The 20,501-nt window shown below is 41.8% G+C and overlaps 1 protein-coding gene across 1 annotated transcript in view; it reads left to right on the plus strand.

Annotated features, from left to right (window-relative positions):
• Nucleotides 1-2,881, plus strand: part of LOC143157117 (macrophage mannose receptor 1-like) — a 34,225-nt gene extending 31,344 nt beyond the window's left edge. The window contains exons 28-30 of the mRNA XM_076331645.1: nucleotides 73-240; nucleotides 1,424-1,459; nucleotides 1,809-2,881. Of these exons, the coding sequence (XP_076187760.1) occupies nucleotides 73-240; nucleotides 1,424-1,459; nucleotides 1,809-2,008 (404 nt within the window). The 3' untranslated portion in view covers nucleotides 2,009-2,881. The remainder of the gene's footprint in view (nucleotides 1-72; nucleotides 241-1,423; nucleotides 1,460-1,808) is intronic.
• Nucleotides 2,882-20,501: the final 17,620 nt, after the last annotated feature.

A 20,501-nucleotide genomic window follows, 5' to 3' on the forward strand; every position in this document is an offset into this window, starting at 1 on the left:
TTCCCCATCACAGCTTATTTTATCTGTCTGAACCCCTGTATTTTATACATATATGCTCATTTTAAATATTAGGACAGTGGGTATGGACAGACAAATCTGCAATGGATTTTGTCAACTGGCAAATGGGAGAACCTTCAAACAAAAGGCATAAAGAGTGTGGAGAAGCATGTGCATGGTCTGGCTACTGGAACACGAACGTCTGTTCTTTCAAAAAAGGATATATCTGTAAAAAAACAAAAAGTAAGTAATATTTCTAATACATTAATAATGCCTGATAAAGTATTTTCATTGTATAACATAAAATTGTAAAACTTTATGGGTTTGTGTGCAAAACCAATAGGCTCTAATAGCAGGATTTGGCTGCCTAAATACTGAGGAGCCCCACATGGCTTCCGACTGCCTCCTCAGAAGGCTGCATCTCCCTTAACTCCTGTAAAATTAACATCAGCCCCATGCAGCCATCATGAATACATCAGACCCCTATGTTTAGGCAAAAGAATGGTCAAAGACCACTCATTTTTAATAAAAAGCCAGTTTTCAGTAGAATTTTCCCTCAAATATCTCACAATCTAAGTTCAAAAGCAACGTTTTGTTTAATTTCAGCTGAATATACTCTCCAGAAAAAATAATCTTGTTCTGATGAGTGCAATGAAAACTCTGTCTTGTAGAAATGCTGGAATTGGTGATTCCTTTCATTACTGTCCTCTGAGCTGATGGATTTGAGCAATACGATAACACACGTTCTTGCGGCACTCTTTATCTACAGTGTGATAGAATCATGTTTAATAAAATGCTGGTACACCCCTGACAGCAAATTATAATCTGCAAGAAAACGCATGAGTTTGATTACCAACTGAGATTAAATGAAAGTGGTCCAGAACACGAACATTTTGTTTGGTTAAACTTCATATTTCTGTTCACCTTTCCCTTACCTGGTAAGTTTAGGAAGTGCAATTACCATAGGAACCACATTCACATGGAATGGTTGTCTCTGACAGAAGGCGCTAAACTCACAGAAGATCCTTTTCAGCTCAAGTAAAATGCTCATGACATATTTCTAACACTCGAGACATTCAGGAAATTTTTCCTGTTTCAGAAAACACCTTAAAAGTATTAAAGATCCTGTAGGCAGTTTCTTAGAAATGAACATATTTGAAAACACTTTTAGAAGTAACAGAAATCTGGCTCTAATCTCATGTCTTGTTGGGTATCTTGACTGAGGAGGTCAGATGCTCTTGGAATGAAAGAGCAGAGCATTCTACTAGAGATTCACACATGTTTAGCTCCATCTCTTCAGGAGAGCAGTTGTTATCAGCAGGTGGATTTAGGGAGAACTGTCAGGAGCATCTGGACTTAGGAACTTTAAAATGCCTCATTTTTTTTTAAAGCACTCAGAATAAACATTTTTTTTTTCTTCTGAAAGCTCCTGAAAACACAGAGATGTCACCAGAAAATACAGGTAAGCATACTTCCTTTTAAGTGGAATTATAAGGAGGTGCTCAAATACAATAAGAATATAATTATATAGTTTCTAGGTATTTCTAGAGTTTTTAAAAATAAAAAGTCCATAAAATTCATCTGTATCTAGTTAGAGGAAATAGAGGTAAATCTGAAGTAAACTGCTTTTTCATCAGATTTAATTATATTTTATTTGGTTTTGTTAGTAAAAAAACCCAAACCACTTGTTGAATTGAAAATCTACACACATATTGCATTTGTCTGACTTTTAGTTGAAGAAATACCATCTATTACTGGATTCTGAAATCTCTTAAGATCAAAGGTGTTGATTCCATTTCATCCATTTACAGAAGGGAAAATGGAGAAAGTACTTTCCACCAGCATCATTTGGCTGTTCGTTCTTCTAGCCTTTTCTATACTTGGAGCTGGAAGTATAGTTTATTTCTACTTGAGGAAGAAAAGACAAAACCAGCTACATATTTCAACCAGAATGAGTGGACCAGAAGCAACTGTGGATATCCAAGAAAAAGATGGACATACCGACATGTAGTCTGACAAAATACCCATATATTCCAACTAACAAAAAACAGTCTATGAATCCATGAAATCTTACGCCAGCTTTGCATTTTCCTACCCAGATAATAGTCTTCTCTCTTCACAAATATGAAGTTCATGGATTTATATAAATACACACACACACATACTCCCTCCAAAATTCCCTCCAAAGTGTTAGAGAGTTTCTGTTTTTTTGTTTAGTTTGGGGAGTACACAAACATCTTTCACATAAATGATCATGGCTGAAAAGTTGGCTACAGAGGTGCTAGGGGGAAACTCTGACAGATATTTACTATGTGAAATTGTTTTATTTAACTCAGTGTAGGGTCTAGTTTTTGCTCATACCTTTACATTACTTTTTCCTGCTGTATTGCTGCAGTGTTATCTAGACTATGATGGGAAACACTGCTCATTTCAGATTTTCATCTTCACAGTTTATGATACTATCTTTTCATTCATGTAAAACCTATTATAATACCTGCATCTGTGAATGATGCAGGTATATTATTCCCTTACCAAAAAATAGTTGGAAAGATGGAAAAAAATTGAAAAGACTCCTTTATTCCTACTTCTAGTCTGAACTTTGGGAATAATTATGCCATTTCCTGCAGCCTTGCACTTTTATATTATTCTGTAAATATCAACATTTTTCTGCCAGGTTCAAATTAATAATAAAAATACAACAGTAGATGATCTTTCCACTGGGTTTTATTTCAGTAATGATGCTTTCAGAATGCAGAGATGCCCCTTTTTAACTCCAAGCATGTATAATAAATGGCTATCTTATACTGCATTATATAACTCTCCAGTTCAGATAAATAAAATCACTGATGTACTTTTTGAAAATAAATTCTTCCTTTTTTTGTTGTAGTTTCATTTGATAATGTACTGCCTAGATCCCCTTTTAGCTTTTCTTCAATTGTACACAACAGCAGCGTTTGCCTCAGGGGGCAGTTTATCATTCTGCGTATTTTAAGACATGCATCATCCCTCCTGAGTTATGAAAACACCTTTCTCCAAGCCACAGGAGGGCACCGGGTACTCACAGGCCTCAGTGAAGAAGTATACGAAGGAGCAGGGCTAGACCAGAGGAGCTTCTGTAACGGGAAACAGATTCTATCTTTGGCCCTTCTGTGAGAACTGTAGTTAGAATTTCTTACCCTCTCCCTATGCGTAAGGTCTCTGACTGACAAAAAGATGATGCCAAACTAAAGATCTCTTTTAAAGAGAAGAGAATATCTGGAATAAGTGGCACATGTGGAACAGGTTTCTGTACCAGGACATATGTGCCTATGCCTGAGCAGCTTAAGAACACACTTGTATTACCTCTATTATTTACCTTTTTTCTAGATATCCAGTAAACAATAAAGGCTCCTAAGTAAAAATGTTATTGATAGCTACTTAGAATGGAAGTACCTCCTTCCTTTAGGAATACTTACTTCAGTTGTTTTATCAAGGGCTATCTTAAAACATGGGGCACCCCTGCTAACACGTTTCCTCCTGAGCTTTCAATTTTTTCCCCTGCACTTCTTTGCTGGATGGACACACGTTATTCTACACCTTTGGCTAAGTTTGTAAAGAAGTTTCACCAATCACAGATATAGAAGGACGTCTAAAGATTGTATGGCTCTTCCCTTTCTGGTATGTCTGTATGACATTACTTAACCATGAGACCCAGTAAAAAAACCCAAAACCATCAAAAAAAACCCTACAGGTTATTTAAAACAGAGTTTAAAATTAAGTAAACAAAAAGTAAATTTTACAATTAATGTCCTTTGAACACTTTGTAAAGCCCAGAGATAAAAGCCCTTAGATAAAAAGAAATTCCTTGAATTACTATAATAAATCCTGTAATACCAACTTCTTTGATAAAGAAACAGTCACTGCTATTTTCAGGAGGAAATAGGAAATAGCTGAGAGAACTTTGCACACCACTGTGCATACAAGAAAAACACCACCTACTTCCCATGGAGATGACTGGAGATAGTCTGTATTTAAAGTACACCCAATTCTGTTTCCCTGAGCAGCAGCTGATGTGTGCAGTACTCTAGTGAACCCTTGAGAAGGTTAAGTCATGCCGAGCATCAGAAATGAGGGCTTTGCTGCATCTGTCTCCACCACTGATGCATATAGCTGAGGAAAAAAAAACTGAGCATAAAAGTCCTGTTCAGTCTCATACCAAGTGCTGCTGCTAAAGGTTCCCTCTCTTCTTCTTAGTAGACTATGATAAAACCACTGTACCCACATTGGCTACATTCTGCTTATATTTCTTCCATCCATTTCCTATTGTCTTCATGATCTTAATGCTAAGCTAGAATAGAAGACTAGTATTTTTGGTCATCAGGCTGATAATCTCTGTTAACTAAGAATTTTTCAATTTTTAGTTCATCTAAATCTTAATTTCTGTAAGCACCATTTCTGTTTACAGTGTCATAGCTTTAGTCATAGATAGATCTTCAGTATCACTTAATCACCATTACACATTAATGTAAAGGGGAGGGGAACCTCAATCCATCCCACTCCTACCAGTTTGATGCCAGGGCCAGCAATAGATGCCCAGAGCCTGGAGAAGGACCACAGGTCAGCAGGAGAGCACCTGAAGAGCAGCACAAAGGAACTCCAGCCAGTAAGACAGCTTCATCGGGGGCCCAACTTAAATGCATCTATGCAAATGCACATAGCATGGGGAATAAACAAGAGGAGTTAGAGACGTGTACGCCTACAGGGCTACGACCTTATTGGCATCACAGAGATGTGGTGGGATGGCTCCTATGATTGGAGTGTTGGGATGGAGGGATACAGGCTCTTTAGGAAGGACAGGCAGGGGAGACGAGGAGGGGGTGTTGCCTCTATGTCAATGACCGGCTGGAGTGCATGGAGCTCTGCCTGGGGATGAATGAGGAGCCGACCAAGAGCTTGTGGGTCAGAATTAAAGGGAAGGCAGGGACAGGTGACATTACAGTGAGGGTCTGCTACAGGACACTCGACCAGGAAGACCAAGCAGATGAGGCCTTCTATAGACAGATAGGAGCAGCCTCACGCTCACAAGCCCTGGTCCTCATGGGGGACTTCAACCACCCTGATATCTGTTGGAGGGACAACACGGCAGGGCATAAGCAATCCGGGAGGTTCCTGGAATACGTTGATGATAACTTCCTTCTCCAAGTGGTAGAGGAGCCAACGAGGAGAGGTGCGATGCTGGACCTTGTTCTCACCAACAAGGAGGGGCTGGTGGGGAATGTGAAGCTCAAGGGCAGCCTGGGCTGCAGTGACCACGGAATGGTGGAGTTCAAGATCCGTAGGGCACCGAGGAGGGCACACAGCAAGCTCACTACCTGGACTTCAGGAGAGCAGACTTTGGCCTCTTCAGGGATCTGCTTGGTAGAGTGCCATGGGACAAAGCCCTGGAGGGAAGAGGGGCCCAAGAAAGCTGGGTAATATCCAAGGATCACCTCCTTCAAGCTCAGGAGCGATGCATCCCAACAAAGAGGAAGTCAGGCAAAAACGCCCGGAGGCCTGCATGGATGAACAAGGAGCTCCTGGACAAACTCAAACACAAAAAGGAAGCCTACAGAGGGTGGAAGCAAGGACAGGTAGCCTGCGAGGAACACAGAGAAATTGTCCGAGCAGCCAGGGATCAGGTTAGGAAAGCTAAAGCCCTGATAGAATGAAATCTGGCCAGGGACATCAAGGGCAACAAGAAAAGATTCTATAGGTATGTCAGGGATAAAAGGAAGGCTAGGGAAAATGTGGGCCCTCTCCAGAACGAAACGGGAGACCTGGTTACCCAGGATACGGAGAAGGTGGAGGTACCCAATGACTTTTTTGCCTCGGTCTTCACCGGCAAGTGCTCGAGCCTCACCGCCCAAGCCGCAGAAGGCAAGGGCGGGGACTGGGAGAACGAAGAGCTGCCCACTGTGGGAGAACATCAGGTTCGAGACCATCTAAGGCACCTGAAGGTGCACAAGTCCATGGGACCCAATGAGATCCATCCGTGGGTCCTGAAGGAACTGGTAGATGAAGTTGCTAATCCACTATCCATCGTATTTGAGAAGTCGTGGCAGTCCGGTGAAGTTCCCACTGACTGGAAAAGGGGAAACATAACCCCCATTTTTAAAAAGGGTAAAAATGAAGACCCAGGGAACTACAGGCCAGTCAGTCTCACGTCTGTGCCTGGAAAGATCATGGAACAGATCCTCCTGGAAGCTATGCTGAGGCACATGGAGGACAGGGAGGTGATTCGAGACAGCCAGCATGGCTTCACCAAGGGCAAGTCCTGCCTGACTAACCTAGTGGCCTTCTATGATGGAGTGACTACATCAGTGCACACAGGAGGAGCTACATGTGTCATCTATCTGGACCTCTGTAAGGCCTTTGACACAGTCCCCCACAACATCCTTCCCTCTAAACTGGCGAGCTATGGATTTGATGGGTGGACTGTCCGGTGGGTGAGGAATTGGTTAGATGGTTGCATCCAGAGGGTGGACATGAGCCAGCAATGTGCACTCGCAGCCCAGAAGGCGAATCGTACCCTTATAAAAAAGATAAAAAAGATGGGGACAAACTTTTTAGCAGGGCCTGTTGCGACGGGACAAGGGGGAATGGCTTTAAACTAAAGGGGGGTAGATTTAGACTAGATTGAAGGAAGACATTTTTTATGCTGAGGGTGGTGAAGCACTGGCACAGGTTGCCCAGAGAGGTGGTGGATGCCCCATCCCTGGAACCATTCCAGGTCAGGTTGGACGGGGCTCTGAGCAACCTGATCTAGTTGAAGATGTCCCTGCCCACGGCAGGGGGGTTGGACTAGATGACCTTTAGAGGTCCGTTCCAACCCAAACTATTCTATGATTCTATGATTAAAATCTTGTCTATCTCAGCCACTCCACCCAACACTGTCCTGATACAATATATGAAACATTCCTGAATTATGTAGCATTATTTTCCTAATAGTTTCCAATGATGCCATGTTCCACTGGTAAAAAGTGATTAGAAATGGCTCATTACTTGAACTGGATTAATAAATCATTTTCAAATGAAAATTTTGCAAATGAAAATTTTGCAAATAAAATGCAAAAATTTTTATTTTGCATCTTGTTACATTCTCCTCCTTTTTCCCCTGCTGTATGACTTTATTCCCCTCAATCTTTGGTTTTCATTTTGCCTTTTATGCATGCCTTATATAGAAGATTGTTGCAAGAGTTTGGTGGAGACTTTTGAAGGCAGTGTGCTTCACAAATGTGCCTCCTAAGATAACAAGGTGCATTCTGACTGTTCATTGAGTAATCATAGGATCATAGAATCATTTAGGTTGGAAAAGACCTTTAAGATCATCGAGTCCAACCATAAACCTAACACTGCCAAGTCCACCACTAAACCATGTCCCTAAGCACCACATCTACACGTCTTTTAAATACTTCCAGGGATGGTGACTCAACCACTTCCCTGGGAAGCCTGTTCCAATGCTTGACAACCCTTTCGGTGAAGAAATTATTCCTAATATCCAATCTAAACCTCCCCTGGGACAACTTGAGGCCACTTCCTCTCATCCTATCACTGGCTACTTGGGAAAAGAGACTGACACCCACCTCACTACAACCTCCTTTCAGGTAGTTGTAGAGAGTGATAAGGTCTCCCCTCAGCCTCCTTTTCTCCAGACTAAACAACCCCAGTTCCCTCAGCCGCCCCTCATAAGACTTGTGCTCTAGACCCTTCACCAGCCTCGTTGCCCTTCTCTGGACACGCTCCAGCACCTCAGCATCCTTCTTGTAGTGAGGGGCCCAAAACTGAACACAGTATTCGAGGTGCGGCCTCACCAGTGCCGAGTACAGGGGCACGATCACTTCCCTACTCCTGCTGGCCACACTATTGCTGATACAAGCCAGGATGCTATTGGCCTTCTTGGCCGCCTGGGCACCCTGCCGGCTCATATTCAGCTGGCTGCCAACCAACAGCCCCAGGTCCTTTTCCATCAGGCAGCTTTCCAGCCACTCTTCCCCAAGCCTGTAGTATTGCATGGGGTTGTTTTGATCCAAGTGCAGGACCCGACGCTTAGCCTTGTTGAACCTCATACAATTGGTCTCAGCCCATCGATCCAGCCTGTCCAGATCCCTCTCTACGTAGAGCCTTCCTACCCTCAAGCAGATCAACACTCCCACCCAACTTGGTGTTGTCTGAGGGTGCATGATCCCCTCGTCCAGATCACTGATAAATATATTAAGGCCTGGGGAACACCACTTGTGACCGGCTGCCAACTGGATTTAACTCCATTCACCACAACTCTTTGGGCCCGGCCATCCAGCCAGTTTTTTACCCAGTGAAGAGTAAGTTTGATTCTTGCTGTGCAACTGGCACTGGCTTTTCAGAGACTCCAAAACCTCTGATAACATGGCTTGCCAACACTTGCTCAGTATCGTTTTCTCCTGGCACTGTTCCCAACAAAAAAAGTGTCTTTCTTCTCTCCTTTTCTTCCCGATACTTGTAAAAAGTCTTTTGTGGAAGCCACTCAGTTGTAGCCCCAGGGAGATACTATCTATGTCAATTCAGCTGAACAAGGAAAGTGAGAAAAGAGACCAAAATGGTAAGTCTTCAGCACAATTCAGTAAATTGGAGAATCCATTTCTTTTCCCTACTCATGGAAAATCAGTGCCATTTTTGTAAACTTTGTCTCAACACTTATTGTTTTCAAATATTGTCAGAAAAACATTGGCCACTCCCTTCTCACACTCCAAAATATATCCAGTTGAACTTCTGGCAGCTAACTGCTTCCAGTTACTGGCAGTGGTGAGAACCACCAATACGTAGGTTATTTCCTCTCTCCTTAAGAAGCACTCTCTCTTCTTCCCCTCATTTTCTTTCTCCATTGTGACTTTAGATTTAAGTTCCAAATCTAAATGAGATCAAAGTATTACATCACCATTTTTCAATGAATACCATATCAAGAGATTATGTCAATAAGAGTGGACTGGTTACTACAGTTACCTAACTTAAGAATCTTTTGCAAAGTTTTATGGTTGAGAAATATTATTGGAACTAAAACAAATGATACAGTTTTATGTTCATTAGTGCACAAGCACAATGAAACAAGATTTTTTCCCTAACTGAACATTAGTTTTCTCCAGTGGGTTTCAGCAGTTCCCAGCTGTTCCTAACATCATAATTCCTTGTTCATATGTCTGCTCTATATCCAGAGGAAATTGTTCAACTTCTTGATTTGATCCCTTCTTTAATAGAAACAGAACTTGCATGTTTGACATTATTCTGAACTTGGCTGAGTCAAGTTCTGGGTTTTTTTGCAGAGGCTGCAAAACGGAGAAATGCTTTTCCTATGAGACCACACAGACATCAAGGTGACAAGTCTGCAGTGGCATCCCAGTACTCCATGTGCCAGGAACTGAGGATAGAGTTTCACCAAAGACCAGCCATCGCTGACACGTAAGCTTTGATTTCTACCTCCTGGAACAGCATAGCAACTGAAGGCCTTGGGGAAGGGTCCTCCCCCTCCCGGACCACTTTCTACCTGTCCCCCATGACTCTGGCCAGTGGGCTGAGGCGTGACCATCAGAGAGCATATCTTCTGCACAGTAAAAGAACCTGGATTTGGTGTGTGCCTTGAAGACTGTCACAGGCTGCCCAAAGAGGATGTGGAGTCTCCAGGCTTGGAGATATTCGCAGCCCTGCTTGGTGCCAGCAGCTGGACCAGGTGACTTCCCTTCCAACCTCAACCCTGCGACCTGGTCATCCTCCCTACTGAACAGGCAGCCACGCTGGCGTTTGATATGGCGAGCCAAGCCTCACGAAGCGATGGTGCTGCAAAGTGAAGGGAGACTTCCGAAATCCCTCTTCTGCCCTGCACGCCTCTCCACCGCGCACTGCACAGCCAGCTGTTGCCCTACATCTTGCTAATGTGCATCCCTGAGCTGAAAGACACACAGTCTTCCCCAATGCCGGGGAGCACAGTGCCCTGCATCCCATCCTGGGGGGCTGCACGGCCCGCGCCCCTCCCACCCATCCCTCACTCTCGCTTCCCCCCACACTCGCACCGCCAGCACAGGCCCCGCAGCTGCTGGGATCCCGTCCCCAGCCGCCTACGCGCACTGGCAGGGAGCAGGGAAGCCTCTCCTGCCGCCTCCATGGGAGCTGCCGGGGTACCCGGCCTCTATGGAACCAGCCAGGCTCACTTGGGGCTGGGGGGGTCTCTCTTCTTTCACGGGTCGGGGGTGGGGGGCAGATGAGGGCGATTAAAGCAGAGCAGCAGTAAGACCGACCGAGCGGAGCGGCCGCCGTGCGGCTAGGTTCGCTGCGTGGGGGCACCGGCGGCTTCGCGCCCGAGATGGCTGCTGGGGCGAGGAGCGCCATATTCCGCGGAAGCCGGCGGCGCCATCTAGCGAGCCAGCGGCAGGCTGCGGCCCGGCAGCGAGCCCAGGGCGGGTTCTTCTGCTTTGGTTTTGTTTTGTTTTAAATGGAGTAAACGCTGGCAAAGACGACATCCGTGGCATGACAGGAGACTTTCTTCTCTGCAGGGCAGGGAGGCGCCATGTGAACTACCTCAGCTGGAGTTGTCCAGAACGCACCTCCAGAGACAGGCAGGCTGCGCTTTCCTGTGAGGGACTGCCAACTGGGCAGGCACAGGGTTTGCTCGAAACAGAATAGGTAAGACCCTGAGAGGCAGAACCTGGAGGCAAACAAATGAACTACAGTGGAGGTGAGAGGGAAGTGATTCAGATTTCATAAATAATTTTTTAGGTGATGAATGAGATAATGCCCTGGTCTTCTCTCTCCAGTTAGAATTGTCTCTTTTTCTAGTCCAATGAGGTATGTACAATTTTTTTCTTATCGTTCTTATGTTTGACTTGTAAGTGAAGCAGAAGTAGTAAAATGCTGATAGTTTTCTTCCGTTTCTCTTTAGTTTCTTTTTTTTTTTTTAATTTCTCGCAAGTCTTGTGGGACCATCGCTTTAATGTTCCAGGTGGGCATTTGTCATCATATAAGCTATTAGGGTCAGTTTGTACAATATTAGCAACAGAGGACGTGGGTGATTCACTGTTGGCTCTGATAATCAGTTCATTATATGACAAACCAAAAACTGTGCGCCTCAGTGTCTCCCTCACTAATAAAGGGATAATAATGTGTGTTTAGCTCACAGAAGCATTCTCGAGATCAGCTAATTGCTTTTAAATCTTAAACCTGAAAAGTCTACAAAAATGCAAGTACATTAGCTTATTATCAGTAGTGACACAGAACTGACAGGAATTCTCCTGGCTCAATTTCAGAAACTTGTTTACACACCACACTTGCCCCTCTTGGGGATATAAATATGGCCACTTTTATTTCCAACTTTTTTTTCTTACTGTCAGGATGAAGATATCTCACTGCATCACTAGTCTTTCTGTAAATGTCCATTTACTGTCTTTCAGTAAATGGACATTTTGTTGTTTTTATGTTTTTCCAGACTTTAATGAGGTACATTTATTTCTTCACAGATTTTTCAAGACATGAAATGGAATTGCACTTAGAAGCAATATGACTTTGACACATCAGAGAGCATCAGTGTAATTGCTAACAGTACTTTTATTCTTTTTGTTGTCTTTTTAACGGTTCACTAAGATGCTATTGACTACAACAGATTGAGACACCTCAAATAAAGAAAGCAGTAATAGTGGAAGACTCCAGTTACCTGCATGTAGACTTGTATTTATCACATGGGCTATCATGCAGACAGCACATGTACATGTACACATACATCACTGCTTTTTGGAATGAAAAATCACAACAGAAGGTTAATCCATCCTGAGAACACAAGGCCTTGTTCGTGATATACTGGGCAAAGGTCACTGTAATACTGATCACATTCTACTCAAATTTGACATACTTTAAGAAAAAATAGAAAAAATATCCTAGAAGTTGTTCTAAAATAATTCAAAGTTGCTCTTTGCTCTGGTACATACCCTGTTCTTGAAAACAGCTCCAGTGCCAAAGGAATAGCAGGTCACAGATATCACATCAGTCTGTAAAACAATCTTTGTTTCCTGAGCACTGTAAGACAGCTAATCTAATTTTCTCCAAGGTAGACTGGTAAAAACAGTAATAAGGAAAGAATTAGGAAATACATATCATAGTTTATAGAAGAGTGAATGTGTTTTTTGTATTGGAAAATTGGGCTTAAAAACTCTACTAGAAGGACCCGATAAACATGGAGAACATAGGTCATGTGCTATTCAAAAACCCCTGAGTCACCTGGAAGAAAGAGCTGATGACGGTGTTTAATGATTACTCATAATTATTCATGGTTGTCAAAATTAGAGCTTGACTGCGGACACCTGCAGAAGATTTGTCCACTGCTGAGTTATGAGATAATAAAATGGAAACTGAATTTAGTGTTATGAAAGCCAAAGTAATGTATTTGGGAAAATTAACCCTAAAAATACATGTGCAGTAACAGACAGTTACCAAAATGATCAACATTGTGATGGTTACTGGATGCAATGAGGTTAAATGCACCGGGAGCTTTCAGTTACAAGACAAGGTGATTAAGGGTAAATACTATGGAAGCCTATAAAATTATGAGCTTTTTAATTGCCGTAGGATGGCATGTTGTAAAAAATGGATTTGCCGTGTTTCTGGAGGACAGATTCACAGGGGCTGTTGAATACAATCATCCAAATGTGACCTCTGGCTCAGGAGGTTCCTAAACCTTTAATTCAAAGAGAGCAGGATGATGTAGCAAGGAAGAATTATTCAGGATATGCTTATTTGTACACTCCTGTAAGTGTCCATTATTAGTAAGGACTTCTGGTCTGAGCTGCTGTAGTAATGCTTGTTCTACTATTTCTTGTTGTTATTAGTGATGAAGTTGAAAAGAAGTGAGCTTCACTCAGCTGAAGAGTAAGCTTCAAGTTCTTGAGTATCTTCAGTATGACTCTATGGCATATCTTTTAAATAAACGTCAGATGCCTGAAATATTTCTGAAAGGTACATGACTCTCTCAGCTATTGCATATGTACCCTGTTGTTTGGAAACGGTGACGTTTGAGCAACACTGTTGTCTTCATCAGTGCTTTCACAAAAGCAGGCGTGGTGTCATTTCAGAGACATAAAGATATTTAATACCTTACACTGAGTATCTCAGAGGGCTATAAAATGTGCTTCTCTCTCTTGCATGTGTCCACTGGTGTGATTCCTTCAAAGTGTTTCTTTTAGTGTCTAAAATACTTAGCTAACTTTCCTTTGTCTGCCACTGAGGAATTCTGACAGTTTACAGCAATTTTAATTTTGTCCTGGAAAAGAAAATGTTGGTTTTCATAAGACATTGCCATACATATTCTACTGAAGGAAATAATGCACTGACATTCCATGCTTGCTTACTTAATAGTTTTCCAGCATTTGGAGCACAAACCTGAAATATGATCTGTTTATTTGTATGGAATCATTCACAGAGTCAGATTTTACTAACCAGAAGGCACTTTCTGTAACACTAAAAGCCACAAATACACTTCATCAGGAGTGACTTCTAACTCTGTTTACTAAGAGAGTGTCTTGAGGACTTCCATGCTAGTGCTTTAATAGGAGCTCGGAACATGAGTAGAAATCCATGTGTTCTGGTGTTCTGAAAAATGTTGAGTGTTTGACTTTATTATACTTTAAGATACTGCTTTTCCATTGGTTCAGGTGCTTAGCAAGTATGTAGGACTATGCCAAATTGCTTGTATTCAAATAAATGTTTGTATAGCACAAGTGATTCATAGATTACAAGGCCAGAAAACAGCGTGGTAATTACCTGCTTTAATCAGAGACCAGAGATTGTAAGACTTATCTGAATCAATTCTTGTCAAGCTATTCTTCTACCATATCTCTTGAATATTTTATAGAGATTACATATTTTCCCACTACGATCAATAACAGAAACAAACATTAAACAGTCTCCCAGCTTTGTTTTTGTAGCGTCAGCTTTGTTTCAGAAATATGCTGTCTTATTTCCTGCAAGATTTCCTTTCTGGGGCTTTTATTGCTTCCACTTACCTTAAAAACATCCTTTAGTCTTTGCCTTTGGGACTAAGTAATGAACCTTAAGCACTGCCTTTACCTTTGAACCATGCTGGAAATACAGAGCAGGCTATTTTGTCCTTCACATCTAAGGATACTTAGAATGCCCTTTGCTTAACCTATAAAGACCTAGGATAGGGCAACTAATAATGCTTTTCAGCATAGCAGCCTTCTAACCACCATCCATTCAACCACCTTATCACTTATCCAGAGTTCAAGATCCTTAGGGCAGCGAGGAGGGCACACAGCAAGCTCACTACCCTGGACTTCACGAGAGCAGACTTTGGCCTCTTCAGGGATCTGCTTGGTAGATTGGTACTTGGTAGAATACCATGGGATAAAGCCCTGGAGGGAAGAGGGGCCCAAAAGAGCTAGGTTAGGAAAGCTAAAGCCCTGATAGAATGAAATCTGGCCAGGGACATCAAGGGCAACAAGAAAAGATTCTATAGGTATGTCAGGGATAAAAGGAAGGCTAGGGAAAATGTGGGCCCTCTCCAGAACGAAACGGGAGACCTGGTTACCCAGGATACGGAGAAGGCGGAGGTACCCAATGACTTTTTTGCCTCGGTCTTCACCGGCAAGTGCTCGAGCCTCACCGCCCAAGCCGCAGAAGGCAAAGGCGGGGACTGGGAGAATGAAGAGCCGCCCACTGTGGGAGAACATCAGGTTCGAGACCATCTAAGGCACCTGAAGGTGCACATGTCCATGGGACCCAATGAGATCCATCCGTGGGTCCTGAAGGAACTGGTAGATGAAGTTGCTAATCCACTATCCATCGTATTTGAGAAGTCATGGCAGTCCGGTGAAGTTCCCACTGACTGGAAAAGGGGAAACATAACCCCCATTTTTAAAAAGGGAAAAAAGGAAGACCCGGGGAACTACAGGCCAGTCAGTCTCACGTCTGTGCCTGGGAAGATCATGGAACAGATCCTCCTGGAAGCTATGCTAAGGCATATGGAAAATAAGGAGGTGATTGGTGACAGCCAATGTGGTTTCACTAAGGGCAAATCGTGCCTGACAAATTTGGTGGCCTTCTATGACAGGGTTACAGCATTGGTGGACAAAGGAAGAGCAACTGATGTCATCTACCTGGACTTGTGCAAAGCATTTGACACTTTCCCGCACAACATCCTTCTCTCTAAATTGAGAGACATGGATTTGACAGATGGACCACTTGGTGGATAAGGAATTGGCTAGATGGTCGCACTCAAAGAGTTATGGTCAACACCTCGATGTCCAAGTGGAGACCAGTGACGAGTGGCGTTCCTCAGGGGTCGGTATTGGGACCGGCACTCTTTAACATCTTTGTCGGCGACATGGACAGTGGGATTGAGTGCACCCTCAGCAAGTTTGCCAATGACACCAAGCTGTGTGGTGTGGTTGACATGCTGGAGGGAAGGGATGCTATCCAGAGGGGTGTTGACAGGCTTGAGAGATGGGCCTGTGCGAACCTCATGAAGTTCAACAAGGCCAAGTGCAAGGTCTTGCACATGGGTCAGGGCAATCCCAAGCACAAATACAGGCTGGGCAGAGAATGGATTGAGAGCAGCCCTGAGGAGAAGGACTTGGGCATGTTGGTTGATGAGAAGCTCAACATCACCTGGCAATGTGTGCTTGCAGCCCAGAAAGTCAACCGTAGCCTGGGCCACATCAAAAGAAGCATGACCAGCAGGTTGAGGGAGGTGATTCTCCCCCTCTACTCTGCTCTCGTGAGACCCCACCTGGAGTACTGCGTTCCGCTCTGGGGTCCCCAACATAAGAAGGACATGGACCTGTTGGAGTGAGTCCAGAGGAGGGCCACGAAGATGATCAGAGGGCTGGAGCACCTCTCCTATGAAGACAGTCTGAGAGAGTTGGGTTTGTTCAGTCTGGAGAAGAAAAGGCTCCAGAGAGACCTTATAGCAGCCTTCCAGTACCTAAAGGGGGCCTACAAGAAAACTGGAAAGGGACTTTTTACAAGGGCATGTAGTAATAGGACAAGGGGCAATGGCTTTAAACTGAAAGAGGGTAGATTTAAATTACTTATGAGGAAGAAATTCTTCACTATGAGGGTGGTACGGCACTGGAACAGGTTGCCCAGAGAAGTGGTGGATGCTCCATCCTTGGAAGTGTACAATGCTAGGTTGGATGGGGCTTTGAGAAACCTGGTCTAGTGGAAGATGTCCCTGCCCTTGGCAGGGGAGGTTGGAGCTAGATGATCTTTAAGGTCCCTTCCAACCCAAACCATTCTGTGATTCTATGATTCTATGCATGTCTTCCGATTAGTTGATGTGCTGATTTTTTTTTCCTTTCCAGTTTTCTGATGTTCTGTCATCTCTGTAATTTCTCAGGCTTTGCAGGAGGAAGCCAGCTGTCCTACTAAATTAACAAGTCTTTTCAGAAGGAAATCAACCTCAGCTTTCTTTTAACTGATAAACCTACAGCCTTCTGAAATAAACAATGTACTCTATATCTAGCTATGTGACTACAAATGCTGTCCTTCAACTGTTGTGAAATGAGAGATATCTAAAAGCTGTTTGTATCATCAGAAACATCGATTGCCGTGTCAGCACTTCTGTTTTTCCCCCCATAACTGCAGTTACAGGGCAATGAGCAGCTGCAGAAATAATTTCCTACTCTTACTAAATAATATAAAGTAGAAAGTATAATATTGCATCTAAAGGTTCTAGTGGAATTGGAACAAACCCATTATTTCACAGTATTTTTTCTTCTCATGCCTCCCAAAAATGTTTGTGGGTTTTATCCTCTAAAGCATATATTAGGAAACACATTTCATAGTTACTAACATGACTATACAGTTATTTCACTGGGTATATAATGGACTATCAGAAAGGCTTTCCAAGCAATTTGGGTCCACCTTGCCAGTGACCACCATTGAAAAAGGTTCCTGGAGTTCGATATGATTTTAACTATCCTAAGAAAGGTTTGGTTTGAAAAATGCTAGTCTGAAAAATGCTAATCTACTCAACCTTCACCTATATGATCACACCTTTACATTCAAAAATTCTCAGATATTGAATTGTATCAATATAGGAATGAAGAACAGGTGACTAGAAATGGTTCGAAGCCAAACTGAATGTTGAGGAATCTATCTAAAAAGGGTTCACAGCCATACTACAGCTTCTATGGAAACACATGTGTGTACATGCACATATACTGTAAATCAATTCAATCAACAGCTGAGAAACCTTTTCGTAACTAACACTTTGCCTCTCCAACCAATACTTTATACCTCCTGCATGCTGTGGTAAAGAAAACAGAAGAATGAAATACCTGGATCTATATACATCTCCTTCGTCCAGCTGAAGCTTGTACTGATCTCTTGAAAGTGTTTAGAAGATGTAAGCCTGTCAAGATGGTTGACATCTCAGAACTGATAGGCATGTAAAACCAGCATAGAATTCAACTCCTCTGAAAAGGTTCCCGCATGCTTCAACATGTGTACGCTGTAGGAGAAAATGAAAGGAAAATGAATACAAAAAGGCTGATGAAAGTAGATGAAATAATTACATTGAAGAAATTACTGGGCATTCCTGAGTCACACTGAAATGGTTGTTTTTCATGAACTAAGACTGCTTAAACAAGTTCTGCTTAAGGTGCTATCCCTTCATTTGACTGGAACATGTTTACTGAACACGTTTGAATAAATATTAACAAAACCAGCTTTATCACAGACAAAACATTCGAGACAAAAATCGGAATTTTGAGGCAAAACATGTATTAGAGGTAGACTATATTTTCCTCTTATTTATCTCATTAGTACTTTACATGTTACTTTTTATTTTACGTACCAGATATTTGTTATTCAAGTAATTTGAAATGAGTGGAAAACCCTATAATTCTTATTAAATGAAAGACTGTTTTGTTATAATAATAGGAACTTTTAAATTAATATAGTAGTTTACACTCCTAGTTTCATGTTACATTTTTCCAAACTAAAAAGAAGGATCATATCATATGGGTTTCATGTTGAGTAATCAAAAGATTATGTAAAGAAAGAACCATTTTATTTTCAATTGCATAATAGAAAGTCTAGTGCACTTGCTTTCAGGGAGAATTTGCAATCTTAAGCTATAACTAAATTCCTTTTTTAGTATCAGAATCAAGCTTTCCTATACATCTGTGGCAAATTCTGCATCATTTCATGATACTTTGAATTTTCTAAAGAATATTTCTTCTCTTTTGTGTTGAACACTTGGAAATTAAAAATTCTGTTATAAAAGGAAAATATGAGATAGGAAGTTTACACAGGGAAAGTTATTTCAAATCTGAAAAATGTAGAGAAGAATGATTTCCAGCGTTGCTTGTATCCTAAGACTGTAGGACCTCCTGATCTGAGCCCAGGTCTTCCAATACTATGCAATGGGTCTTCAATCGAGACAATCCTCTGAGTGTCCATTCTAACAATAACAGGTAAAAATCTTCAGCGAGAAGAAACTGACTTCAAAAGATAATTTTTTTTCACTTTCAAAGGTCTTCTAAGCCTTCTATTTCAGAGAAACAATAATTCTGCTGTAAATTTCATCTCTTCTTGAATCTTGTCCAAGATTGAGGGTCTTTTTTTCTGGAACGATCAGGACCTAAAAAATTCTCAGCTGGGCATTATCCCAAAAGGTTGCAGGTGTTGAGGCAGGCAGAACTAAAGTTACAGCTTGCTGAATAGCTAACAGATATGTTTGTCTCTGAAAAATAAACCACCACCACCCCCCATTTGCTTATTTATAACCTGTTCCTATATCTGTGCCTATATCCCAAAGTCTGGGTGAAGGGGAAGATGGATGATTTGTAGAGGAGGTGATGCAAGAACTATTCTAAGAGGAGAGTTGTAGCAGCTGGGTATTGGGGCAAATTAGAGCTGAAATTAAGTAAATGGAGTATCTTGGGGGTGGCCATCAAAAGAAATAAGGGTTGTATCTAAGGAAAAATAGGAATAGGAAAAGTAGTTAGGGAAAAGACTTGAGGTTAGGACAGACAGAATCGGGGATTTGTTGTGTCAATGGGACTATGCATGTCACAGGGGCAGCACTGCAGGATTTCTGATTGTCAGGTAGTTAAATTGTCCGAAATGTTTAATACTGGCTGTATTGCACAACAGTTTGGTCTGTGACAGTCTTTAGATATGAAGTAAGTAGATAAACTGAAGGAGAAGAAATTGGCAGCTGGACTTATGGAGATAATTACAGTAGCTAGAGAAAGGATTTTGCAGGAAGATAGAGAAGGTTAAGAATAACAGGAATGTTGGAGAGAGCTGTAGGACAACTTCCATAATTGCTGGTTTCCTGATGTGCTATTAACTGTACGGCTGTGAAACCCAAGTCATGATGCAATTTAAAAGGCAGTTGAGCCCAGTTGTTAAATTGCTGAAGAAAATGATGTTTGTACATTAATATACTAGTAACCCACAGGGCAAGATTTTAGGATTCTGTTTGGTATGAATATATTTTTGTGGGTATATATTTTCTTATATTGTTCTAGCCATTGACAGGTTTTTGTGGGTTTTTTTGGGGGAAGGTTTGTTTTGGGTTTTTTGTGCCTGTAAATGCAAAAGAAAGAATATCTTTGGACCAAACAAAAAACCTGTAGTGATATCCTCTCTTGCTATTTGGTTGCTATATTTTTCCTGCCTAGAAACTAAAAAAGTCAAGGAACACTGACTATTTCCAGTCATAATTAGTTTCAGGTTTTATCCTTGTTTGTCACAGAATTGAATCCATCATTACTTTGGTTTGGTCTACGGCACAGATGTCCTCATATTCATTGAAATGTAGCTTGACTTTTAGTCAGTTTAAAATGAAAAATGCAAAGTTTCTTTATATCACAATGAATGATACTCTAACCTTTTTTTTTCAGTTTAGCAAAAACAGTTTAAATATCACATTCAAAACTCAAATAGGAAACCTACATGTAAACAAGCCTGTAACCATGTACAGCTGTTCTCTGACAAATTTATTTGAAATTCACTGCTGCTAAAAATGGAGGCTTGCCTAATGTAAGCTGGGTTTATTTGTGCTCCTGTGTAGGCTCTGCTCACTGTAGTCAAGTGCTCTATGCTGCACATCCTCTGCTGACTGGCAGGACTGGAGCCTTATATATATATGATAGATGAGGTGTATTGATGAATTCAAGTCCAACAATTTGTGAGTATCTAGCTGATGTACTTTATCTGTCTTTCCTTGAGAAAACATCTCAGGGAATTGAGACATCTGTTGTGATGGATTTTGCATGGCAAATGTCAGTCCCAACCAGTGAGTTATTTTCTATATTTAGATTGGTTTTGGAATGTCATAAATTGCACTTACACAAACACTTTTGTCACTGAAATTCATCATGGTCTTACAAATTCAGCAGAGGTTTCAGTAATTCTATCTTTTGGGCATGTCCCACAATGTATTATTGAACAAAGAAAACACGGTTAAAAAGCTTTCGTATCAAATAACTATAACATTATAT

Source organism: Aptenodytes patagonicus, chromosome 2 (genome assembly GCF_965638725.1).
Source record: "Aptenodytes patagonicus chromosome 2, bAptPat1.pri.cur, whole genome shotgun sequence".
NCBI classification, from domain to species: Eukaryota; Metazoa; Chordata; class Aves; order Sphenisciformes; family Spheniscidae; genus Aptenodytes; species Aptenodytes patagonicus.